The sequence below is a fragment of the Myotis yumanensis genome, unplaced genomic scaffold (assembly GCF_028538775.1).
Source record: "Myotis yumanensis isolate MYYU_CA2020_CCGP unplaced genomic scaffold, mMyoYum1.0.hap1 SCAF_14, whole genome shotgun sequence".
In the NCBI taxonomy this organism is placed as follows: Eukaryota; Metazoa; Chordata; class Mammalia; order Chiroptera; family Vespertilionidae; genus Myotis; species Myotis yumanensis.
Genome location: NW_027223765.1, coordinates 9,487,755 through 9,514,146, shown reverse-complemented (window position 1 = coordinate 9,514,146; position 26,392 = coordinate 9,487,755). Strand labels below are relative to the sequence as shown.

Sequence of the window (26,392 nt, the reverse complement as noted above, 5' to 3'; positions counted from 1 at the left end):
GAAAGAAACCTGCCCAGAGGATGGTGCCTGTGTGTGGACATAATGGTGTTGGCATCCCAGGGGGTGCGGCAGGGGCTGCGGGCTGTTCATGCTTTGTTTGCTGCTTTATACTTTCCTTCACCTCCCCAAACTTTAAAAACAAGCAGGTATTACTCTGATCATTTAAAAAACTGCCCCTCTGGCTAGACAAAGCCTCTGGCTGCCAGTGCCCAGGGCTGAGAAGTCCCAGGTCCAGAGGCCAGGGAAGGGGCCTAGCAGCTGCTCCTGCGTTTCCTTTATTCAAAAAAAAAAAAAAAATGAGGCCTGGCCGGCGTGGCTCAGTGATTGAGAGTCAACCTATGAACAAGGAGATCACGGTTCAATTGGGGCGTACGCCTGGGTTTCGGGCTCGATCCTCAATGTGGGGCATGCAGGAGGCAGCCGACCAATAATTATCTCTCATCAATGTTTCTCTCTCTCTCTCTCTCTCTCTCTCTCTCTCTCCCTTCCTCTCTGAAATCAATAAAAATGTATTTTAAAAATAATTGAGGCCCGGCTGGCGTGGCTCAGTGGTGGTTGATCATCAACCTATGAACCAGGAGATTATATACAGTTTGATTCCCGATCAAGACACATGCCTGGGTTGCGGGCTCACTCCCCAGTAGGGGGCGTGCAAGAGGCCACCAATCAGTGGTTCTCTTGTTTCTCTCTCTCCCTCCCTCTTCCTTTCAGAAGTCAATAAAAACACATTTTTTTAAAAAATTGAGGACTCCCCCACAGACCTGAGAGGAGTGGACCTGGATCTGCTCCAGTTTTTACTTCAGTTTTAAAAAACCATCTAAGTTTTGACACCAAGTCCCACATAGAAATTTTTTAGTTTGTCTTTGGTCAGTGGGAGAGAAAAGCTAACATCTGTTGATCGCCTTCTGTGTTTCAGGTGCTGCATTTAGAACGTGCATATATTAAAAAAGCTTTTTAAATGTTTAAAAAACACGGTCACACGTCCCTGTATCATTAGCGCCCCTTCCTGTCCCTGTCCCTCCGTGCGCCTCTTAGAAAGTCCACAGGTCTCTCCCTGTCACCTCATCGGGGTTTCAGTGTGGAAAGGGCTCCCCAGAGAAGGAGGCGGAACTAAAACGCACCCCATGTTCATCTCTCGGAGCCGCACACGGAGGCGGGCACTGATTATTCGTGGGAATCCACTGGAAGTGACATTCCGGGATTGCGCCCAGCTCTCTGGGTTCCCCTTCCTCTTCATAGAAACACAACACTCATGAGTTCAACATTGTCATCTGCATTTGGTCAATTCTGAGGCTCAGAGAGGCGCCGGGGAGTGAGCGGGCAGGACGGGAACCCGGGTTTGTGTGACTCTGGGCGCATGTGGGTTGCACGGTGCCGTGAGCCCCCCTTGTTGTGTACACTTGTGCGTGGAATCCAGTGTAGCTCCTCCTACCAGGGAATGGAGAAGGGAATGTCCACTTTGAAGCACCTTCTACTTACTGGGCACTTTACCTACATAGAATCTCCATGATCCTGACAATCCCGTGAATGTCTCTTGCGATGGCCCACGTGTGGGTATAACGTGTTGGGACCACAGGCACATTGAGGGGGAGGGGCATCAGGCAGAAAGCAGCAAGCAACCTCGTCTTGAGAAGCAGGGAGGAGGCAGAGGGGCAGGAATCCCTCCAGATCTGGCCAGTGACACAGCCACCAACTAACCCGGAGATTCCCGGAATCACAGCCGCTGTCCTGGGCGCTCCAGGCAAGTGCAGGACCCAGAACCGCGCTCACGGACACGCGAGCCAGAGCAGCCGGCCACCACTAGGTGGCCCCAAAGCACAGCCAGGACCGGACCCTTTCTCACGAGTAAGCAGACTCTGGTTTAGCAGAGTTATGGGCACTGTCCAATGCGGCAGCCATGAGCCACATGTGGCTAAATTTAAACTTTAATTAAAGTGAGATATAATAAAATGTCAGCTTCTCAGTCGCCATAGCCACATTTCCAGTGCTCAACAGCCACACATGGCCACTAGCTGCCACATGGGACCACGTGAGTCTAGAGTTCAGAAAAGCCGCCAAAGACCTGGAGGCCAAATGAAGGTAGAGAGGAGCGGACGGAGAGGCAGCTGTAGGGCCATGGACACATTCCCAGCCGGTGGCATCGGGTCCATGGGACGCTCCCCACGGAGCACGCGTCTGGGCTCTGCTCTCTAGATTTCAGGGATCAGGATCTCCGCCGGGGGAGCCGGACGTCTGCATCATGATAGGCGCCTCGAGACTGTGACTGATGCACAGTAGAGGGTGAGGACCATGGACTCGGGGCGGGGGGTGGGGGGGGAGAATGTACACTGCATGTACACTGCAGGCCACCTAGGACAGAGCTGGGACCCCAGTTCCCCATGCACCAGCCGTGCGACCACTCTGGGACTCCACTTCCTCTTGGGTAAATGGGCGTGGAGGTGAGGCAAATGAGGGGGCTGTGAGAAGACACAGCAAAACTCCCTGAGCACTGATTCATATCACCACCAGCGTCAGAGGAGTACAAGTGCCGATGGAGACCGGGTGCAAAGGAAATTGTTGGTGAGGAAACACGGGAGAGAGTGGAAGTGAGGAGGGGAGGGAGGGAAAGGAGAAGGAAGATGAAAGAGCCTGTATTAGTCAGGGTTCTCCAGAGGAACAGAACTAATTGTGTGTGTGTGTAAATAGATTTATTATAAAAGCAATTGGCTCACAAAATTACGGAGGCTGACAGGTCCCAAGGTCTGCAGTTGGCAAGCAGGAGGCCCACAAGAGCCGATGGTGTGAGTCTAGTATGAAGGCAGGAAAAAACTGATGTCCCAGCTTCAGTTTCCTCCATCGTGGGAGGGTCAGCCACGTGTGGTATTCTGGCTTTCGACTGCTTGGGTAAAGACCACCGTTTTGGAAGAGCAATCTGCTTTACTCGGTCTACCAACTGTCAATCTCATTTAGAAACACCTTCACAGACAGACACACCTAGAATAATGTTTGATCCAGCACGTGGGCTCCGCATGGCACATCAAGCTGACACATGAAATTAACCACTATAGGGGCCAGACTTGGGACAGAAACTGAAGATTCTAGAGGCAGGATTTAAGAGAGAAGAGGTGCTCTTAGCAAAACGAGAGAGCCAGGGACACCCAAGTGGTGTCTATGATACCTGAGTAAAGATCAGACCTCCTCCCTAACCCCAGGATTCTGGCTCTGAGATGAGGCACCCAGAGCAACATCTTCATGCCATTTAGGGTGTAGTGTCCCCTGGCATGTGGCACACTCTCCATTCTCCTCTGAGGGTTGGGGAGGCAGGTGACACATTGGGCACGACCAGCTGGCAGCCTTGGTCTGGGATTACTGCAGGAAAGGAAAGCAGATTCCCACCCAAAACCACACGTGTGCTTGGAATGCAGGTGTGGCAATTCATGCTGTAGGCCACACTGGAGTTACCTGCACACTACAGGTCAGCAACGCCGACTCCATTAATGTCACCGGCACGAAGCATCTGATGTTCTTCTACGTCAGGGACTGTGTGGCCTCTGGTTGCATCAACAAAGTCTGACCTAAGACACCAAACCTGGCCCCACTTCCAGGGGACCCAGCGGGCCTGGGTTTGCTAGGATGGACACGAGCCTCTGACCGCACGCCAAGTGAAAGTCCCCCCTCCGCTCTCTTCCGACCCGCACAGCCCTCGGCCCAGCTGTCTATTTCGGTCGTTTCCTGGTTTCTCCCTCGCCCACTGATTTCCTTTGGGATCTGCCCACTCTTCCTTTCTCACATTCTTGATCTCCAGCTTCCTCCCTAGACCCAGCTGACTCCCCCGGCTGGTGCAGAAATACCGACTAGGATGAGAAATACTGGGATGACTCAACGGCTCCGAAATTCAGGGGTCGAAGGCCTTAAGAAGGCAGAGACCTCTGATCAAAGCCCAGGATCCATTTCTCTGCTCCGGGTGCAGCCCGCTATCGTCCTGTCTCCCCTCCTCCAGGTCCCAGGCACAATCTGCACTCACAACCCGAGAGCAGCCAAACACTCGACCTCCGTGGTCCCCCAGCCCCAAGGCAGCGGCTGGATCCGAGACACCGTGGCAAGACCCCATGCCTGGAGCCGGCCCCGTCTCCAGCACACATTCTCTCGAAGCAAAGGGAACATTACAGTGGCTGACGCCAAGGGCTGCGGGCCCACACGGTCCTGGGCTTGAGTGCCGGCCGCCGTACTTAACCGCCACGTAGCCAACCACAAGCAAACTGAACGCTCCAAGCCACTGCCTGCTCGTCTGCAAAACGGGGGTGATGACAGTACTGAACGCACCGGATTGTTGGTTACAGGATTTGGGGAGCTGCTGTGGGTGGAGGGCTCGGTGAGGGGTCAGGCTGACCGTGAGCTAGAAAGTTCACCTACAAACTACATCAGGCCCTCGGATAATGTCGTTTTATTGTGACCATGATGAGGTGCCTTAGGAACGTAACTCTTGTTTATATCAATTAGCTTAAGATGACACTGACTTAGACCTCATTTTGCTTAAAGTCGCGATGACATTGAGTGAGGCCTGACTGTAGTTATAAGCACTGCGCTGACCGTTCCCAGGAGGCAGGCCTGCTGTGGACTGAGGGTGACTTCCCTGATTCAGGCTTCACCGTTTCAGACTGTGAGCATTTTCAGTCAACAATAAAGTCAACAGGATTTCAGGGGTGGTGTTTAGACTTAGGAAGCAGCTGACCAGAGCCCCCTGGACTGTACAGCTTACTGGGCAACGCGCCACCAGCCACTGGCTGAGTCACCAGAACCTCTGCTCCACACGCCGGGCCTATGTCTCGTTGTTTTATTGACCTGAAGGAAGAAAATGGCACTTTTTCAGGGTTCCACTGACTCGGACAGCCTTTCCCTGGACTGGGTCTCAATGTGTGAGATTTCACTGTAAAATCCATGCATGGTCCTTAACAGGCATGGATGTTTGGGTTTTGGGAGGTGGGATGGGCAATGATTTTTATTCTTAATATTTTTGTGGTATTTCCCCCCAAGGTGTGGCTGGCAGGTCACAGTGCACCCCACCCCGGGATGTGAGCCTGGGTCACAGCAGTGAGAGCCACCAGGTCTGGCCTTGACTCGCACATCCCAGCACTGTCCCGCGTGGACCCCGCCCGGCCCTCGGTGGCCTTCCTCTGAGGCCAGGTGGGCACTGGGCACAATTCCTGTCGGCATAATCCTCACCCCCAGGACCCGGGCGCCCCCTGTTCCGTGAGCCCCGGGGAGGTAAGCACACAGGATCCCTCATCTAGTCCATCACCTGCCAAGTCAGGCCACGGACACCAAGAGCAGCCTAAGCCCCAGCATGGACCCAGCAGGGAACACGCTCGGTTAGTCTTTACAAAGTGAACAAAATCTCATGTGCTGGACTCAGAGCCCTGCCTCCTTCGTCCCTCAGTCTGTTCTGCAGGGATCCAGCGAGAGCTCCACTTGACCCCAGCACACCGTTCTTCCTTCTCATTCCACCCGGGGCCACCAATGGGCGCCAGCGTCCCCTCAGACGGGCCACTTGACGCACGGTGTCCAGACACAGGGTTTGTGGCCGCCAGCCAGGGCCATGCCTGCCCTCTGCACGGACCCTCCCTTCCGCTCCACAGTGCGCCAGCTGGGGACACGGCCACCTGGGTGGGCAGGGCCTGCGGGGGGAGAAGGGAAACCCAGGGCACACGTCTCCATGGCAACCAAACACACTGGCTGCTGGAGGAGCAAGGCAAAATAGAAGGGGACTTTAAGAAACTACAGAAACGCCCACACATTGCACTTCTGGGAAGGAACACCAAGGCAACACTTCGGCGAGGGAAGAAAGGACGCATGCACCACGGCAGTCGGGGGCTGTGGGTGACGACCCGCAGGCCGGAAGCGAGCTCGATGCCACAACACCGGGGAACAGCTCCCGGTTACTAGGCAACGGTGACAATGCTTACTATGAAGACTGCGGAGACGTGGAGGAACGTACGACAAAATAGTAAACCAAAAAGGATATGATGCTTTAGATGCTATGATTACAGTTCTAAACATTTTAGAGACTTGTGGGCAAATTTGTACACATTTAGACAAAGCCTAGAGGGGAAAACAGACAACTGCAAGCCCCTGTTTCAGTAACATCACAGGTTTCAGCTTCTAAGACGTTCTTTGCAGCTGCCATGCTGTTGTCACAACCAAAAGTGAGCTTAACATTGTTGCTGCTTGTGAGCGGCGGGGAGCCAGGGCGCCCCAAGGAACCCGCACCCTCCACAGAGGAAAAGGCCCAGAGGGGACACCCGGGACCCTCCCAGCTCCCCTGGGGATGGGAGGCTGTCGGAGCACCTCCCAGCTCCCCTGGGCCCGTCACGGAGACGAGACAGCTCTCATCTCTGATGAGGGCGGAGCTGCACCTGGGACTGGCTGCTCAGTGTCCTGCAACTGCTTGGCCATGTGTGTCCTTTTCGGTGTGTGGGACGAGGACCCAGGCAGCTGGCACGTCTGGTCTGAACCTAAAAGCAGCTCCCTGTATCTTCGCCAGTCAGGTCACTGGGGCCTCGGCCTTTCCTGGACGCATGTGTGAGTGGACAAGACCCAGCATTTTGTTAGTAAATTATCAATACGATCCAGGAAGCGAGTGTGCATGTGTGCATGTGCGTGTGTGAGTGTATGTGTGTGTACATGTGTGCACGTGCGCACGCGTGTGTACTTACAGAAACACGCCTCTGTGGTGTTTTAGGCTAGATTGTTTTCATAAGTGAAACGGGAAACAGGAAAACACATGCACCCCAACAGGAAAAACCCGGATGTGCAAGGCTGAGCTGGATTTGGGAGCCTGGATTCTGGGCCGGCTCCACGCTAGGTCGCCAATCTTGAGCGACTTTCTCCCTATTTCTGGGCCCCCATTTCCTCTTCCCCCATGAGGAGGGGGGGGACCCCAGCTATACCGTCCCCTCAACGCTGAGGTTCTCAGACAACCTGAGGCCCCGCGGAGCCAGGCCACAGGGCGCCCGGCCTCCTGCTGCTGCAGCAGCTCCAGGGCAGCGGTAAGTCACCAAACAAAGGCAACTCCTTCGGGCGGCTGACAGAGGCTGCTCAGGCGCAGGCCTGGGTCTCCGCCGGCTCCCTCCGAGTGGAGAGGCGGCGGTGTGTTTACACACAGCAGGAGTGTGTGCAGGCCCCGTGCAAACGGGAATGTGTGACACCCTCTTTCTGATGGAGTCCTGTCCCCGTGCCTTCGGCAGCCCCTCTCTGGGGCCTGGACGGCTGGCACGGAGTCACGGAGCGTGTGGTCACGGCATCCATGACAGCACCAACCAGAAAGCCGGGCACATCTCCCGGCTGGGGGAACAGGGAAGGCGCGTGGAAAAGGCAGCCTCTGAGCTGGGTCCTGAAGGCTGGTCAGAATCTGAATGTACAGAGCGAGTAGAGAGGGGAGAAGCTAGGGAGCTGTGTGTTCAGAGACACGGATATGGAGAAGAGGAGGGCTGTTTGACTTGCTAAGTTAGTAGGAAGCAATGACAGAGACCAGACCACAAGGGCCTTGACTGCTGGACCAAGCCAACGCCCACACACGCCAGCTATCCCCCTGAAGCCTGTGGGCTTGTCAGACTCTGAAGCGAGAGAAACCCAACCATCGAGGAGCTGACAGCTAGTCATGCGGCCACGGGAGGAGCCAACTGACTCATTAATATACTCCTCCCCAACAGCTTTTCTTTTATTTATTTTTAATATATTTTTCTTGACTTCTGAGAGGAAGGGAGAGGGAGAGTGCGATAGAAACATCAACGTGAGAGAGAATCACTGATCAGCTGCCTCTTGCACGCCTCCTACTGAGGATCGAGCCCGCAAACCAGGCATGTGCCCTTGACAGGAATTGAACCCAGGACTCTTCAGTCTGCAGGCCGATGCTCTGTCCACTGAGCCAAACCACCAGCTAGGGCTTTCTTTTATTTTTAATCCTCACCTGAGGATATGTTTTTTGTTGATTTAAGAGAGAAAGGAAGGGGGAGAGAGAGAGAGAGAGAGAGAGAGAGAGAAACATCGATATCAGACAAACATAAATTGGTTGCCTCTGGTACATGCCCTGACCTGATTGGGGATCAAACCCACAACCTTTTGTTGTACAGGATGAGGCTCCAACCAACGGAGCCACCTGGCCAGGACTCCCCAGCAACTTTCTTAGTTCAAATGATGATCGCTTGAGAAGGAAAACAGCCTCTACTTAATATTTTCTTTTTCCCTGGAAAATATAGCAAATATTGAGAAATATTTTGGCACAACTCCTGTACAGATGGATAAAACAGAAACATGTCAATGAATGAGGGAATCAGTAAGATGTTACAACCGGGAGACTGTGGAGAACCACACGTACGCAGGACACCAGAAACGCCGAAGTGAGCGTGTGGGTCTCTTCCCTTTTGCGGCCACCACAGAAGCGCCAGCGGTTCAATCCCTTTGTGATTTCTGACCGGAGCAAGAACCATAAAAGGCACTTCAATGCACCTTCCCACATTCGCAGGAAGATTGTGTGCTCTGCTCTTTCCAAAGAGCTGAGACAGAAGTGCAGTGTTGGATCCATGCCCGTCCGAAAGGATGACGAAGCTCAGGTTGTTCGAGGACATTACAAAGGGCAGCAAATGGGCAGAGGAGCCCAGGTGGACAGGAAGAAACATGTCATCACACTGGACGAGGGCAGTGGGAGAAAGCTCACGGTACAACCGCGCATGCGGGCATTCGCCCCAGCCAGGCGGTGATCACTAGACTAACACTGGACAAAGACCGCAAAAAGATCCTTGAATGTAAAGCCAAGTAGGAAAGGAAAAGGGGAAAATTCAAGTAAGACACAAGTGAGAAGATGCAGGAATAAAGTGATATTATATACAACTTCCATTAAAAACTTAAAATAAAGAGAGAGAGAAAAAGAAACGCCGAAATGAACTTGCTAAACAGACGCGAAACCCACAGCGGTCAACGCCACAGGGCCACGGTCAACCGCCCTCCACCAGACGAGTGCCTGTCGCGGCGGGAAACACGGGTGTCGCCAGCAGGACCAAGCCACCTGCAGCGTGTGACCTGGCTCAATGGCAAGGCCAGGCCCCGACAGCCTGGTGACCGACCACAGCATTCCCACTCAGGACACGAGGAGACTTCGGTCCATTTCCAAGCCTTCCACAGTTTTCCCTGCAAAGGTGAGTACTGCCCTAGCTGGTTTGGCTCACTGGACCGAGCGTTGGCCTGGGGACGGAAGGGTCCCGGGTTCGATTTCGGTCAAGGGCATGTACCTTGGTTGCAAGCACATCCCCAGTAGGGAGTGTGCAGGAGGCAGCTGATCGATGCTTCTCTCTCATTGATGTTTCTAACTCTCTATCCCTCTCCCTTCCTCTCTGTAAAAAATCAATAAAATATATTTTTTTTTAAAAAAGGTGAGTACTGATCAACGCACAAACTGTGCATCTCAGGCAGGAGTTTTACGGGAGAGCGCAGTGGGGACTGGAGCGTGAGGTTTCGAGCATGACAAGCCTGACGTGGCGAGGTGGCCCTTCCAAGCCATTCAACGACTTGCCAAAGTCCATCCCGGGCGAGGCCTGGTGCCCTGGGGCCAGTCACCTGACCGTGATGGGCCCCGTGTCGGTGGCACAAAACCCTGCGCGGGAGGCACCATCCTTCCGGTGGGACGGCGAAGGGCCCAGGCCAGCAGCGTCTTTGGAACGGAGGCTCTTCCCTCTCCTCCCTTTTGCGGTCCCCACGGTGCCCCCCCCCCCCGCCCCCCCGCACACTCACTGCAGGCCGCACAGGTGAAGCAGGCGTCGTGGTACAGGTTCCCCATGGCCTGGCAGGCCTGGCCGGCCCCAAACACCCCTTTGCTGCATTTCACACAGGAACCTGCAAGGGCGAGAACACACCGGTGAGTCAGAGGGAAACTGTAAACTGAGTCAGAAACAGCCAGTGAGCAAAGCCAGATGCTCCTCCCCATAAGCAGGGCATCGCCCACCCCATGGGTCGCTCTTTGCAATGTTTTCCCCTCTCTCTCTCTCTCGCTCTCTCTCTCTCTCTCTCTCTCTCTCGCCCTGCATCAGCCTTTCAAGGGTCAGTGCTCCCACCACAGGGAACGGCCGCCAGGCTGAGCTTCAGGCCCCACCCTACTGCCCTCCGCTCTGCCATGCCTCCAGGTTGTCCGCTACTTCCTGCCGGAGCCCGAGTCTCCCACGTCTCTAGCACAGAGTCCAAAACCCCGCACCGTCATGAACACATGCAGAGCGCACGGATGGCAACATCTCAGCTAAATGGTTTCCTTTCAATCTCAGTGGGAACCTCGGACTACGATCTACTCTCCTCACTTCTTACAGAAGTGTCCGGCTCCGAGCCCAGGTCTGTCTGACTGCAAAGCAGGCGTTCTCCTCCGGCCCCATCACCTGGCCCCGCACCTCCCCAACCTGCCCCCACCCCCCTGTGCTGGGTCTCAGCTCTTAGCCTTGCTCCTGGGCTCCCCTGCCTGGCACCCTGCGCCCACCCTCCATCCCTCCAAGTCCGGGTCTCTCCCTCCCTCCGGCTCTCTGGCTCTGAGGCGACACGGTGAACCTGTATTCACAGAGCCGCTCCAACCTGGAACTTTCCACCCACTCATCTCCCACGTGGCTTGAGTTAAGCTCTAAGGTCTCTGAGCATCAGTTCTTAGTTGGAAAGAGGTTCATCCACCTGCCCTGCACGTTTGCAGGAGCAGCAGCGAAGGCTGCCTGGCAACCAAGGGTTCTGAAGAGTCACCTGCCCCGACTACCGCAAGCCTACGAAACACCCGGCCTGGGATGTAATGCCACAATCTACAATCACCCATACATCGGGGCGAGGGGGCCCCTTTCAGGGTCACCGTGAGAGACACGAGTGCTTCCCGCAGGGCCCCTCATTTGGTGGGTGCTCGGGAAACAGGCACATAGATAAAAAGGGTGGTGCTAACGTCACTGCACTCAGCAAGGAGTTGCTTCAGCATGAAGGGAGCTCTCCGAGACCTCCCAGGCCCCAGGACCTCCCCGTGTCCGTCTGTCTGGACCAACCCGAAGCCGCACCACCACAGCCAGGCTCTGGGCTGGTCCCCAGAAAGGAGGCCCCGGAGCCCCTCTTCCAAAGGACCCCCCCCCACCCCAGGCAAGCAAAAAGCGTGGCCGATTACATACAGAATGCAGGACACACACACACACACACACACACACACACACACACATTTCTTTTTTCCAGGGAAATATACCAAAATGTAAAGAGGTGTTTCTTCAGGTTGTAAATTTATGACTGCTTTTACTTCTTTGCAGGGTCTGTATTTAAGAAATAATTCTTGTAAGGGCAGGTAAAAAAAAAAAAGGTGTAGTCTCAAAAAAGGTTTGAAAATGTGTAAGTAGATGGTGTGATGTTAAGCTGTTGAAAAATCAATTCTGTGTACACACATCTATGCGTCCAGCCGGTGACCAGCTCTCGTGCTCGGCCAGCAGGGGCTCGGGCGTCCTGCTCTAACTCTGGGCCGATCTGCCAGGCTGTCCCCGGGCTGCCAATGCCCAGCCTTCTGCCTACAGCGCTGAAAGCCCTGTGTGTCACAGTTCCTGTCACCCCAAGTGGTGAGCTAACGGTACCACCTTCAGAAATGCACTCGCACCAGCCCAACAGGTCCACAGAGAACACGCCAAGCTCAGGGCCCTTGCGCTGCAGCCAACTCCCTGAGAAAGCACGCAAGGCCGCCTGACGGTGTCGGCCAAGGAAACTGGCTCTGGGGGGAGTTCGTTTATGGAAAACTCTAGAAAACACAACTTGTAGTTGTTCAGTTTCAACATTATGAAAATTTTCAAACGCGCAGACACGTTGAAAGAATCATCCAGGAACACCCTCCCCACGTCCGCCCACCACCCCAATTCTATGACTGTTAACATCAATCAATCCAACTATCCATCTTTTTTGTTGTGGTGGTTAATCCTCACTCAAGGATATTTTTTTCCGTTGATTTTTAGAGAGAGTGGAAGGGAGGGGGAGAGATAGAGAGAGAAATATCAATGTGAGAGAGACACATCGATTGGTTGCCTCCCGCACATGCCCAACCAAGGCCAGGGATCGAGCTTGCAACCGAGGTAGGTGCCCTTGACCGGAATCGAACCTGGGACGCTTCAGTCCGCAGGCTGATGCTGTGTGCACCGAGCCAAACCGGCCAGGGCCCATTTATTTTTGATGCATTTCAAAGTAAGTTGCAAACAGATGTCCATTTCACCTTGAACTCTTCCGCCTGCAAATCATTCCCTAGAGTTCATTATTTCCAAGCAACAAAGCCTGGCTCATCACACAGCAACCGAAGCTCGCTCCGAGCACGGGATGGTGCCTCCAAACAACGTGAAGATAGCTGCTCACCAACGTGAAGTAAACCGCCTACAGGGGCAACACCACGTCTTCCCAGCTGAACCTACTCTAGAAATGTTACTGCAAATAGGAGCCCTGAGGGTCAAGGGCGTGGTCAGCCCTTCCACAGACCACGGGTGAGCCTGGGAAGAGGACCGGCCTTCAGGACCCCATGCCAGGGAGGAAAGCATGAGCACCAACCTCCTGAGTGGGTGGGATGCTGTCCACTCACAGCGAAGACGTGAGCTCACGTGGTTTGGGGAGTAAGAGCGGAGCGGCTGTCCCCCTCCTGCTCGCAAAGCGCATGGCAGAACAGACAGCGCCTTCAAGTGGACTCAGACAACCGCCAGGCCCCCGGGCTTCCTGCTAAGTTATCTCCCCACGCCAGGCCTTCCTCCCCTCCTGGCAGCCAGCCAGCGACGCGGTCTTCTGGCTTCCTCCTGATCTGAGGGCTGAGACCTACTGCTTCAACCCGGCCCTACCCCCACTCGCTCTGATCCCCGGGCAGGTCCTTCTCCGCCGTCCTGGGGGCTGGCTGACATCCTCTCACCACGCTGACCGCTGACCGTCTCCCACAGACACAAAGCAAGGAAGGGCCGCCCGTCACAGAGTCAGGAAGGTCCCCCAGGGGGCCACGGAGGTGGGGAGCCACGTCATTCCTGTGGCCTGTGGTGAATGGACAGAAAAGCACCACGTGGGCAGGAAATACATTTATTCCTCCTCTGGTAGTAAAAGCAACCAAAGCCAATGTCACGTTTTAGGAAATAGTGCGCCTGCCAGGCCTGGGCTGGGTCTTCTTCAAGGGAAGGAGCCAGCACCCCTTTCTGCAGCCCGCGCCCCAGAAGGACAGACGCTGTAATGTGCTGAAGGCCACACGATGGCAGGTTTGAGAGACTGAACCAGAGCCCTACCACTGGCTGGCAGATGTGTCTATTCCAGCCACATGCAAGGGCCCCCCGAAAATCAGGGGGCTCCTTCCTCACCCCCTATGTCACCTGCCCTGAAAATCCTCTGTGCTCCGCCTCCTCGCCTCTCCCTCTCCTCTAACATCTGGCACCACCGATCTTACTGTCTCCATAGTTTTGCCTTTTCCAGAATGCCACGCAGTTGGAATCATACAGTGTATGTGGCCTTTTCAGACTTGGCTTCTCTCAGTCATGTACATTTAAGGTTCCTCCATGTCTTTTTTAAAAATATATATTTTCATTGATTTCAGAGAGAAAAGGAGAGGGAGAGAGAGAAACATCAATGACGAGAATCACTGACCGGCTGCCTCCTGCACGCCCCCTACTGGGGATCAAACCCCCAACTCAGGCATGTGCCCTGACTGACCGAGATTCGAACCGTGACCTCCTGGTTCATAGGTTGATGCTCAACCACTGAGCCACACCCGCCGGGCCTAGGTCCCTCCATGTCTTTTCATGGCTTGATAGCTCATTTCTTTTTAGTGCTGAATAATATTCCATCGGCCGGATGGACCGCACTTTGCTGATCCGGTCGCCTACGAAGATGATGACATCTTGGTTGCTCCCCGGTTTTGGCAATTGTGACTGCAGCTGCTGTAGACATTCACGGGTGGGTGTTTGTGTGAACACAGGTTTTCAGTTCCTTTGGGTAAATACCAAGGAGCAAGACTGCGGGACTGGATGGTAAGCACATGTTTAGCTTTATAAGAAACTGCCACAGGGTCTCCCAAAGTGGCTGCATGGGATTCTTTTAAAATCAGAATATTCCCACGGGAAGGGCAAGGACGAGGGGCCGCTTCCTGTTTTAAGGGATGCCCAATAGGAGGCGAGAGCCCCAGCAATGCTTCGAGCACTTGGCCCACCTCTCTTGTGGGTTGTGGCTTTCTGCCAGGTAATGCTAGGATTACACGTCTCCTCCCCTCTATCAGAAAATAAGCTTGCTGAGGGCCGGGCCTACTATACACTGTGTCCCCTAGCACACAGCAGGTGCCAAGTAGCATGGAACGCACTCAGAGCCAGAGTTGGGGGAGGAAGGGCGGTCTAGCTTCAGGGAAAGGTAAGAGAAGATGCAGAGAGGAAGGCCAGGGGCATGCGTGCAACTGTGGGATGATTCATGTGACGGCGGCGATGAGCCAGCTGGGAGGAGGGGCTGGAGGCATAGAAACTCCAGAGGGGGCCCCTGGGACACGGGAGGGCTGGGAAGTGACCCTCTGAGCCAGGGAGGGAGTGTGGTGCCCGAGAGGGGAACAGAGAGACCCTGCACATCTCGGGCAGCAGGCAGGGCTGGCAGAGAGTCCAGGGCTGTCACCAACGCACATGGCCCAGGCCTGTGCGCTGCATTTGGGCGAGTCAGGGCCTGGGCAGCCGTCCGGAGCCTTACACACAGACTTCCATGGGACAGAGAAGGAAAAACAGCACCGATGACAAACTCTACTAACACTATGACTTACTGTAATGCAATGTCCTCTAGGAGCCGGAGCACCATAGCAGGCCTTCCTAAAGCTTCCCCACTCACCAGAAGTAAACAGGACGTCTCACTCCTGAGGGAACGTGACATTTTATTATTAATGTTGTCATCGCCACCCTGGTTATTGTTTCGGCTTCACATTATCGGCATCGCTGAGATATGAGCCAGGCTGGCCCGACCCTGCACGGCAGGGGTTGTTGTCAAACTGCTTAAAGGGGGAGACACTTTTCTCAAAACAAGTATCAGTGGAACCTCAAATATAGACAACAGGCCAAAGGGAGGCCACCCTACGATTTGGGTGGGACAGAGACCGCTCTGCCTCCCGTTGTATCAGGTCCCTGACTGAGGTTCCAGGAAGATTACTTGAGGATCAATCACACAGTGAAACTGATCAAACGCAGACTCCACCCAGCAGGGCCTGGGCGGCGCTCTCTGGGAAATAAGTTGTCCCAAGTTGGTATGAAATTGCCTCCCGCACACCGAGCCAGAACTGAACGCGGGTTTAGGGCCGTGGCACCTTCCCCACTCCTTGCAGAGGCGGGATTTACACACAAGGCGCCCGCAACGCAGCCTCCTGCCTTCGACAGCGTGAGACCCTGCAGCCCTCCTCCCACTGAACAGACAGCCAACCTGGGTGATGCCGAGTCAGCTTCTTCTGTTGTCCCGATTAAGGACTGAAATACACAAACTCCATCAGACTAGGCAGGAGGTGTGGTCTGCACCCCAGCTCTCATCTGGGCCCCTCCAGCCACTGCTCCTCTCTCAGGGAGGAAGAGTGGCTCCGGAAGCTGCCCACCCTTCACTGGACATGCAGGGGCAGCCTCTCTAGCTTGGCTGGCCGGATGCTGCACAGCCCAGGGGATCACACAGCCATCACCCACCTACTGAGCTGACAGGGGTTTGTGGAAAGGGCCAGGGCATCCAGTCGGCGTTTGGGGGTGGGCTGGGAGGGAGCAGGTCGGCCTGGAACACACTTGAATGAATGAGTCCAGACACAAGTTCAGCAAGGCTTTTTCTCAGCTGGGCGGCGCAGGGATCAACAACTCTGGGATCAACAGGTTCTGGAAGAGGTGCCAGGAGTCTGGGGCAGAGCTGGACCAATGACCCCTGCCTCCCATGCAGGGGGCCGCTTCTAAGTCCGGCTGTAGGAATCCCTGGAGATGCCCACCATGACCTCCAGGGATGGGTTTCCGTTTGGGGGCGGGGCCAAACCACCGCAGGAGATGCTAAGGTGCGGCCAAGGTGCGGCCAAGGTGAGAACCATCGGTAACACCACACCCCACCTGGTGCCCGGGCCTCCCTGCCTCTGCCCTCTCTGCCACGCACCCTGCAGTTCCCGAGTCAAGGGGAGAACTCTCGGCAAGCCACAAAGGAAGTACTTAAGGGCATTCTGTGCTCTGGGGCCATTGCGCCAGTCTGCTTTCTTCACTCTGAAACCAGCCATGGCTTCACTTCACTGCAGTGAGAAAGGAAGTGTCTAGTACAATTTCCCTGTCACTGTGAGCCGAGCTGGCCTCGCGGCTGCCCAGGGCACTCCTTCCCTGCCCTCCACTCTCCGAAGGAAGAAGAGACTCCAGGGTAGCCCCGTGCCCCTCTGACTCCTGCAGCCGCTGGGCCTGCAGCTTTGGGCTCCCACTCTCTGTCCTTCCCTCACTCCGGCCTCTCCGCTCAGAGGCTCTAATCTGACACAGGAATGGCCCACCTACATAGGAAGAGATGGGCCACCTTGCCAGGAGTCAGACACAAAGGAGGGATGCCACCTGTCACTGACTTACTGGTAAAGACAGAAAACAATCACAGCTGTCCCTGAGGGAAGAGAAAAGGGCGCTCGGTGCTCTGTTAGCAGAAGCATGAGTGGACCACTTTCTGGAAGGCAGTGTGGGACAACGTGCGAAAGCCTTAAAAAACCTTCACGCCGCCTGGCCGGTGTGGCCCAGTGGTTAAGCATTGACCTATGAACCAGGAGGTAATGGTTCAATTTCCAGTCAGGGCACATGCCCGGGTTGTGGCTTCAATCCCCGGTGTGGGGCGTGCAGGAGGCAGCCGGTCAACGATTCTCTCTCATCATTGATGTTTCTCTCTCTTTCTCCCTCTCTGAAATCAATAAGAATATAGTTCTTAAAAAAGCTTCACACCACTGGACACAGTGATTTAACAGGCCAGGCTGCAGCACTACAGGATTCTCGTCATTCCCCAAAGTCGCCTCCCATAAAGTCACTGCAGATACTGAGTTCACAGATACCGAACCGTGGCTCCTAGAGGAAACACAAGGTTAGGTTCCCACGAGCCTCTGGTCACGTTTTCACCAACCGATCAGTACCTAGCGTTGTTTCACCCGTGTTTCTGCTTAAAGACACCTTACTTAGTAAATACTGTTGATTTATTAACACTGAGCTCACACCAACAGCACTTATGACTCACGCCTCAATGAAGCTTATGTAACACACATGTCTTCTCCGTTAGGACACGTCAGAGCCCTCTCACGTTCAGGCGTACTGGACGGCACTTCAGCGCTGATCTTGGGTCACAACAAAGAGCACAAAAATGCAAAAAAGCGTGGCACTGCACAGACCACAAACGGGACACTTGTTCACCGTCCAGGCCCCAACCGGAACATCTGCGGGCAACTAAACTTTTTCACTGCCCTGGGCATGTCCCCAAATGACCGCCGCAGAGCTGACTATTGACTTGCGGGTTACAAATACACGTTAGCCAGTAGGCAAATTCGCAAAACACATCCTGAGTAATAAGGACTGACTGTATATGAATGCTGTGTGAATCCATTTATATCACCTTTTAGGACAGGCAAACGGATAAAGGATGGAAAAGTCAGAACAGTGGTTGCCTGGGGGAGGGAAATGACTGGGAAGAGGCGTGAGGGAGCTTTCTGGGGTTGGAAGTTCATATATACAAAAAAAATATATATGTGTTATATATATATATGGATCTATGTTAAAATATGTTTTTATTGAATTTTTTAGAGAAGGAGAGGGATAGAGAGGTTGAAACATCGATGAGAGAGAAACAAAATCGATCAGCTGCCTCCCGCACGCCCCCCCACTGGGGATTGAACCCAAAACCCAGACGTGCCCTGACCAAGAATTGAACTGTGGCCTCCTGGTTCCTGGGTCGACGCTCAAACCACTGAGCCACAGCAGCCGGCGGAACTTGCTATATTTTGATAGAAGTGTGGGTTACACGGGTGCATGCATTTGCCCAAACTCCAGGAACTAAACATTTCACTGTATGTAAATGTACGTTTTTTAAAAACACAGCCACAAATTCCTTGACACTCCTTCCCTTGAGAGGTGGGGGAGGGCTGGGACGGTCAGCAGAGGCCTGGCGTGTCCAGTGCGGAGGTGAGACGCCCACAGCGCAGAGCCGGGCCCACTCTCCCGCCTCATCCTGTGCTCCCTTGGCTCTCTGTCCGGCTCTACCCTGGGGCGGAGCTGCCCCTCCCCACAGCCCATGCCCACGGTCAGGCCTGGGTAACCTGGAGAGGTGGCAGGCACAGGTAGGCCACGGGCAGAGGAGGGGCCGACGGCTCTAAAACGGACTTCCGTGGCGCACCGACAAAGGGCCTCTGTGTAAGCCGGCCACCTGAGCGACCAGCCTCAGCTGCGTCAGAACAGGCCCCGGACAATGGGGTCTTTGGAAGCTGCCGGGGAAAGCCGCCCTGACTTGGCCGCCCGCGCCCGCGCCCGCGCCCAGGCAAGACCTCCAGGGCTGGCGGAAGGCGCAGGGTGTGGGCAGCCTGTCAGCTCGGGCCCCAGAGGAGCCGGATCCCAAAGGGCCCTCCCTCCCACCTGACAGGAAACAGCAGTTTTCACTTCTCTAACTGCAGCAGGAGGGCGGGGGCGGGGGGCCCACAGTCTCTGGATGCACTGCCTCTACTCGCTGCACAGAGTGTTTTTAAGGTTCTGGAAAGTTGGCTCAGCTGCATGACCACCTGCTGGGTCATGCCCCATGCAGACACCAGCTCAGGGCCCCAGGGTGTCTTCTTCGTCCGTCAGAGCTCACGTGAGCCTCAGTGAGCTCAGGGGCGGGGGGGGGGGGGGGGGGGGATGGGGGTGGCAATCATGAAATCTGTCTCCCCTGGACACATAACAATGGATTTGACCCGGCCGTCGTGGCTCAGTGGTTGAACATCAACCTATGAACCAGGGAGATTACAGTTTGATTCCCGGTCAGGGCACATGCCCGGGTTGCAGGCTCGATCCCCAGTAGGGGGCGTGTAGGAGGCAGCCGATCCATGACTCTCTTTCATCATTGATGTTTCTATCTCTTTCTCCCTTCCTCTCTCTGAAATAAATAAAAACATATTTTAAAAAAAGAAAAAATAAACATTTGTGGATTTGAATGAAAACAGTTGGGGTTGGCTCTCAGATGGGACAAGGTAAAGACGCTTTGATATTTGGAGAAAATAACCATTGTAAGTGCATTGTAAGTGCTCGCACGGTAAGCAGTCCCCGTGCGCCACACCCAGTTCCAAATGCCTCACACAGCACAGCCCCATCCAACAGAAAACACTGCAGGCCAGCTGTGGTTTTACATTTTCAAGCAGCCACGCTTAAAAAGTAAAACAGGTGAAACCAATTTTAAAATACATTTACTGAGCCCAATATAGCCAAAGCATTCTCATTTGAACATAGAGTCAATATAAAAATATTGACGCGCTGTTTCCATTCCCCCCACATACCAAGTCTTCACGATCCAGGTCTATTTCACACGGCGAGCACAGCTCAATTTGGACTGGGCAGCTTTTTTTATTTTTATTTTGTAAACCCTCACCCGAGGATATTTTTTCCATTGATTTTTTTAGAGAGTGTGGAAGGGAGGCGGGGGGGGGGGGGGGGGGGGGGGGGGGGGGGGGAGGCAGGGGAGGGGGGCCCTGGAGACACAACAGTGAACAGGACAGATGCCTCCCTGTCATGGAGCGCACATTCCAGCAGGGGGAGCTAGGCAGGAAGGCTCTGTGTACAAAGGGAGCCCCACTAATCTTAACTCAGTCCCCTGTATACAGTAGGTGCTCCATAAAGGCTGTTGAGGGCATAGGTGACTGGGCTTGGAACTGGATGTGGTGGTGGACAGAGGTGGGTGAGAGGTCTGGGGAAGGGCAGGGGCGGGGCAGGTGAGAGCCATGGGGACGCAGCAGGAGTCAGTGACGCGCTGGGCTCACCCCCACACCCCCAGCAGCAGAGCTGCGCCCGGCCAGGCAAGACAGAAACAACAGGCTCACGCAGGTTACATGCCAGCGACTACAATTCCCTTCTCCTCAAAATGTGGGCAGGTCCCCAGGCGCACAGGGAACAGGACTTCTCCTCCTGTACGAACTTTGAGGTCCAGCACCTCCATGTTCGGCTTCCACTGGCCCACCTACCATAGCCATGTCACCCCAGTCCTCGCCCAATAAGCTTGTCTTCACCTGTGACACGCGTCAGGGTCCGACTGAGGTGAGCCCAGGGCGTCAGAGCTACCGCTGAGCCCGTCACGGAGATATTACACATGGCATTCACTGTGTCTCGGCCCACTACAATGTACTGCTAAGCCAACACATCCAATTTTTATTCTGATTGCATAACATTATAAATACACACCATGATTCATTCATTCAACAAACATTCAAAGTCACTTCTATAGACCAGGCCTTGCATCTTAGATTTTGAATCTTATCACTAATTCAGTGTTTAGTTTTATTGCCTCATGTTCCTTATTTCTTAAGAGCTTCTTTATCGGAGAGCTTAAATTTTCCCCCCAAAGGAATGTCGTTTTGATTCCATGAGCCAGGCCAACGATGAGCAAGCGTTATCGGTGGGAGAAGGGCCGTTCTGAGTCACCCTGGCTGGGACACGATGATCTTAGGGAGGGACCTGGCGGACCAAATAAAAAAAGTGCCTGCCATCGCCAGCCACTCGCCTGCGGCCCAGGGCGTGCCCACTGACACACGGGTTTTTCACGCCCTCGCCACCCCAGGCTTCTCCACTCTGTTGCTGGCTCCTCTTCCAAGTTCAACGGACACACGTTCCACACACAGTGTCTGAAGCAGGTCCCAAACACCATCACCCACAGCCCTCAGCCCCGCAGCATGGGAACGCAAGCAGAATTATAACGCGCACAGGACGCCCACTCCCCATAAGGGCAGGAAGCGGAGGGCAGGAAAGGTGCCCCGGCTGGCACAGCTGCAGCTTGCTCCCCTGCTGCCCGCAAGGCCAAGGTGAAGACAGCTCTGTCAGCAAACGCCCTGGAGCCCCGCCATGGCCGCCGCCAGCTGGACGGCCCGAAATCCTTTCTTTCTAAATCCATTCCTATGGCATCATCAGGGAGCAATGCGAACTGAGGTGCGGGGGGGGGGGGGGGGGGGGGGGGCAGAGCAGGTGACATGTCAACAGATGCAAAACCTCCACCCGGCCCTGGGCCAGTGCTCACCCTCATGTGAGCCAACAGGGTCACAAGTGGGCTCCATCCACTGACAGGTAACTGTCAGCTCAGCAGACAGGAGGCTCCAGAGAACAAAGGAGCTTCGGGAGGCAAATGGCAAATCCGCTACTGTCTCGTCACGCTGAAATGACCGTCACGAGCTGTCCAGCCCAGAGCCTGCTGTGAGAGGCGTCCACCCCGACTCAGGGCCTGTACTATCACAGGGGCGCCGTGTCCTCTTGGTCCTCAAATTACCTGGGTCTCTGCACCCCCGGGATCAGCTGCAGGGAGACCCAGGCTAAACTCAAGTCCCCTTCTTTTGAATGACAGGCAGCATCATGGCAGGCTTCCAGTACGTTCTATATGTTTTTTTGGGAGGAAGATAGAGACCTCTGATATGCCCCCAACAGGGGAGTAAGCCGCCCTGGCCCTCCCCGGGGACACCCACAGAACAAGAAGGGAGAGGAAGGAAAAGGGCCAAGTCTAAACTCGTGGCTCTCAAAACTTAAAATAACCTGGCCACAGATCCTAAAAGCATTCGCTTTGGAACACTCGGGCCGAAAGTCTCCAGCCTTCCACGCTGACCCTGAGACCTGTGTCCAGCTGGCGTCCCTGGAAGGGGACACATGAAATACAAAACCTGGAGCGGAGATAAATATTTGCTGGCAAGTTCTACCCCCCCACACACACCCCCTACCCGTGACGCGCCTGGAGACTTCGAGGCCCGCGTGTTTTAGGGTAAGGTTTCTGTTCTGTTTGCCAGACGGCCTCCAAGCATCGTTCCATCCCACCTTTGGGTTCATTGTCTTTGCACATAGCCTGGGGTTGATACCGACCCTTAGACCAAAGCATCAGAACTGTCCCCAAGAGTGGCCTGGGCTGGCACCCCCCATCCTTGCCCACAACACTTGGGGGAGTCACACAAGCACCCCGAGAGCATGCCCCCTCGCCCTAACCCACACCCTTCAGAAGAGCATGAGAAGTCAGGGACCTGAGGGGCTGTGGGCAGTCAAGGCCACGGTGTAGAGCCTGTATGCGCCCCTGACCTCCAGGGCTCCATCACCACCCTGCAGAGAGGGGCTCCGCTCAGCTCCAAGCGTGGGACCCCGCTCCTCCAGCCAGCTGGGGCGCCCCTCCACACCACGCCTTCCTTGTTGCTCCACAGAAAAAAGGGGGGAGGCTTCAGCCCTGACCCACTTGTGGCCGCAGACCCCCCTGAAGTTCCCTTGGCCAGGAAGCCGCTGTGCTCCCAGGAACTGAGGGGCAGCGGGCACAGTGGCCAAGACCTCAGACTCAGCAGCCACACTCAGCACAGCTCCTTAGTAAATGCGTTAGGCGGGTTACCTCAGTTTGCCCATCTATGAAATGGGGATAATGAAGCAGGGTCATTGGGAGGATTAAACAAGCTAATGCATGTGAGATGATTTGCAAAGTGCCTGGCACAAGGCAACTGTTCAATAGATTTCAGCAAAATGATCTCAGAGCCAGCACCCCAGCTAAAAATCCCTCTCCCTCCCCTTCACACCCTAACAGAAGCCCCCCATCCTTTCAACAGACATCCACTGAGCCCCCACCTTGTGGGGCCCCGACAGTGCCGGGCCCCAAGCCCACTGCCCATGTCCGATGGCCCAGACGGAGACCCAGCACTGCTGAGGACATGACAGGAGTCCACGGAGGGGGCCTGGGACACGCCAGCAAAAAACAAGGTCACTGAGCCCCACGGTCGGTGCTCGCAGCTGCTCCCCCGCACGAAGGACCCCAAGTTCAACTAGAACAAGAGTCTCAAAAGGCCTCTGGAGAGGCGACCAGGCCACACAGTGGGGCCCATGTTTGTTCCTTTCTCATCTCACTTTCATCAGACGCACTCTGCAGAGCAAACTGGCCTCCTCGCTCAGAAAATGCTTCTACTCGGACCAGAGGGCCAAGCAGCACAGCCCAGGACGTAGCCCGCAGCCCGCAGTCCACATCCCGCAGCCCTCAACCCGCCAGATCCCACACCCCGCCAGGCTCCGACTGCTGAAGCTCTGGCTGCGGCTCTGCACCGGGAACTTTCTGCAGAAATCCTCACAGTGACGGTTCTGAGGACGGCAGGCATGCCAGTGGACTCATGCTTCTTGTTTTAAGCGTAACTGTATGTATTCCCAGACTATCTGCAGTGCAAGTGATTACCACTTACAATTGAAAGTGTAACTGCAAGGGAAAACATTTTTAAAAAGTGGTTTTTGATTCTGTAGAGGCCGGGAAGGGAGGTGGTTCCGTGCAGCTCCCAGCTCCCGCCATGGCCGGCATAGGCTGCCGCCCGGTTCCTGCCCCCCAGGTCAGCTGAAAACCAGGCACTCAACTGGCCAGAAGCGGCCAGCCCCAGCGCAGAGAGAAGCAGCGTGCCCAGTGCCACACCTGGGCTGTTGGGGGGGAGGAGGGGGGGACCGGGCCCGGAACACCTGGCTTCCTCACTCTCCAGTGCCTGCCCTGCTTCCGCAGTTCCGTCTCCTGTGCAGAAGCCCCTAAGTCAACACATGCGAAGAAATACAACTGAGAGCTGTAACCCGTTTGGCTCAGTGGATAGAGCGTCGGCCTGCGGACTGAAGGGTCCCAGGTTCAATTCCGGTCAAGGGCATGTACCTTGGTTGCGGGGCACGATCCCCAGTAGGGGTGTGCAGGAGGCAGCTTGATCGATGTTTCTCTCTCATTGATGTTTCTAGCTCTCTATCCCTCTTTCTTCCTCTCTGTAAAAAAATAGAATATATTTTTAAAAAAGAAAGAAATACAACTGAGAAAACAAACCTCTGGCGAGAATGGCCTTGCCTGGGGTCAGTTTCAGCTCTGGATTGCTAAGGAGAGCAGGAGAAAGAGATGGGAACACAAGATTCTTTCCTGGTCCCGCAGGAGCGCGGCAGGAACACCATCCCGAGGACCTCAGGGAGATGCCGACGGGACCAGGCAGCCACCGTGGGAAACCGATGTCAGGACCTGCAGCCGGAGACGGAGGCCCCCAGGGGGACCGCTAGGGGCGGGAGCACCGTGCTGGCTGGAGGACGTCGGCTGGGGAAGGTCAAGGGCAAGAACCCCGTGGTGGGAAGGAACACAAGGTCAGGGGTCGGCTGGTGTGACGGGAGCCGAGAGCAATGGGCTGGGGGCACAGCCACGGCAGGAGAACCACGGTGTCACCGCCGAGTGCAATGGCCTGGGGCCTGACCTCTCGTGCCCTTCCCGGCAGCACTGGTGCTGAGAGTGCGGGGGCCTGACCGAGCACCTTTCGGACACTGCGAACAGATGAACCCTCCTGGACGAGATGCGGGCAGTGACCATCCTCGCCCTGAAACCTCTGAAGAGCGATCCCACGGACAGAGATGGCAGATAGGGGAGAACACGGGGGGGACCAGGGGTGTCCAAGCCCTGACCACTGACCACACAGGAGCAGCCACAGGGACAGAGCGAGCTGGACAGCGCAGTGGGTGGCGACGGAGCTGGCCACGCTGGCGTCCCAGGTTCCTCGCTATCCACAGCCCATCTGCACTCTGACCCCCACACGCTGCCCATTCATCCCCAAACCTGCCATGAAACGTTTTTAAACTTGCTTAAGGTTTTAGAAGTTACTTCAAATCACGCGCTTGCTTAAAACCGTCGGGAGGCACGGCGATGGTTATCTTTCAAGAGTGACAACAACTGTAAGGAGCGCAGGTTCGCGGGCTTCTTGGGTGCTGGTCCTGTCGGTGTCTCGTTCTGGGTGGAAGGTAACATGGGTGTGTCCCCTGGGTGAGCATCTACAATATGTGTCTATTATACACCAAGAAGGAGTTAAAAGATATATGTCCTCCTGCTTTTGAGGGGAAGATTGCCAGATCTACTAAGAAAATGCACACAGGCTCCAATTTCTAAAGGGCTGGGTGCCCCCAGAGCCCAGGTGTGCACCGCAGGGGCTAGGCAGGCGGGGGCTGGAGTCCTGGGTGCCACTGACAAACGTCACCCGGAGGATCAGGAATTTACTGCCATGGCAACAGACGCCTGCATCCAAGCGATGGCCCGGTGTCTCCAGAAGGAATTCGGGCGCATTCCAAGGCGATGGCCCTTGGTCACGCCAGCTCCTCAGACGGAGCCTGAGGGCCGATAACCTTGTGTTGCCTCCCACTTCAGCACAGGTTCAGGTTTCCTGACCTGCCTGGCATTTGGGGGTATCTGGGGGTCACCCAGGCCTGCAGGCCCGCGTGGCGGCTGGGGCTCTCCTCTGCCCACCGCGCCTTCCCCTCCCTGCACAGGTAAGGTTCCAGGAAGCCCTCAGCACGCTAGCCTCTGCCTCAGAGGCCGCTTCCAGGAGATCCAGCCTGTGACAGGCGGGATTAGTGTCCTTTCTCCTTAGAAAGGAGGAGAGGCCCCGTGCAAGGAAGACGAACGTGCGGAGGAAAAGGCGGGAAAGATTACACAAAAGCACCCTGTCCTCCTCCCTTCCTCTACACTGTAAACAGTGGTGCTTAAGCAGAAGCAACATGGCACTGGGCAGCTTCCCCCGAGAGCGAGGCCGGGGAAGGCGGGAAACCCGAGGACGTTCTCCTCGTAGCATCTAGTCTGTCCTGAACTCTTTCCTCGTGGACAGAAGGACACAAGAGACCACAAAGGACTCCCGGAGAAGGACGAGGGGGAGAAACGCCCCCGTAGGACCAGGTTGTCATGAATCCACAAGGACGGCCACAGAAAGTGCCAGAAGAGTCCGAGGTGACCACTGATCAATAACTGGAAACCGAGGTGTCCTCAGACTCAATGTCCTCAAAGGTGGGGATTCCCGAGTTCATGCACAATGTCAAGTACTCCCAGGACACCTGTGTCTGCCCCAGGAAGGGCCTCCATAACCCCCTCCCCCCCCCCCCCCCCCCCACACACACTTTGCTCTGCTTCTGGCTAGAACAACGACATCGATTGATCGAGACAGTGCCTTACCCTGACTCTCTGGCAAGAGCCGTGTCTGCAGATATTCTTCTATGTGAAGTACAAGCTCATCATTATCTAACAACTGCAGTGTGCGGGGCAGACCAAGTCTTTCCAATGACCCCAGATCTGGGGAAGGGAAGGCGAGCCCCTCGGCCGGCCCAGCCTCCTTGTCCCACAGGTGGGGGAGGCCTAGAGGAGAGCAGGGTTCGCTCAAGGCCCCACGGTGGGGCTGGGCCCAGAGCCGACTGCCGGATGCTCAGAGGACAGACGG

The 26,392-nt window shown here is 55.3% G+C and overlaps 1 protein-coding gene and 1 pseudogene across 1 annotated transcript in view; one reads left to right on the top strand and one right to left on the bottom strand.

The window, feature by feature from the left end:
* LIMD1 (LIM domain containing 1) overlaps positions 1–26,392 on the bottom strand; it is a 45,249-nt gene that overhangs the window by 13,646 nt on the left and 5,211 nt on the right. The window contains exon 2 of the mRNA XM_070391669.1: positions 9,763–9,864. Coding sequence (XP_070247770.1) covers positions 9,763–9,864 — 102 coding nt within the window. The remainder of the gene's footprint in view (positions 1–9,762; positions 9,865–26,392) is intronic.
* On the top strand, positions 7,174–9,137 carry LOC138992542 (large ribosomal subunit protein uL24 pseudogene; annotated as a pseudogene).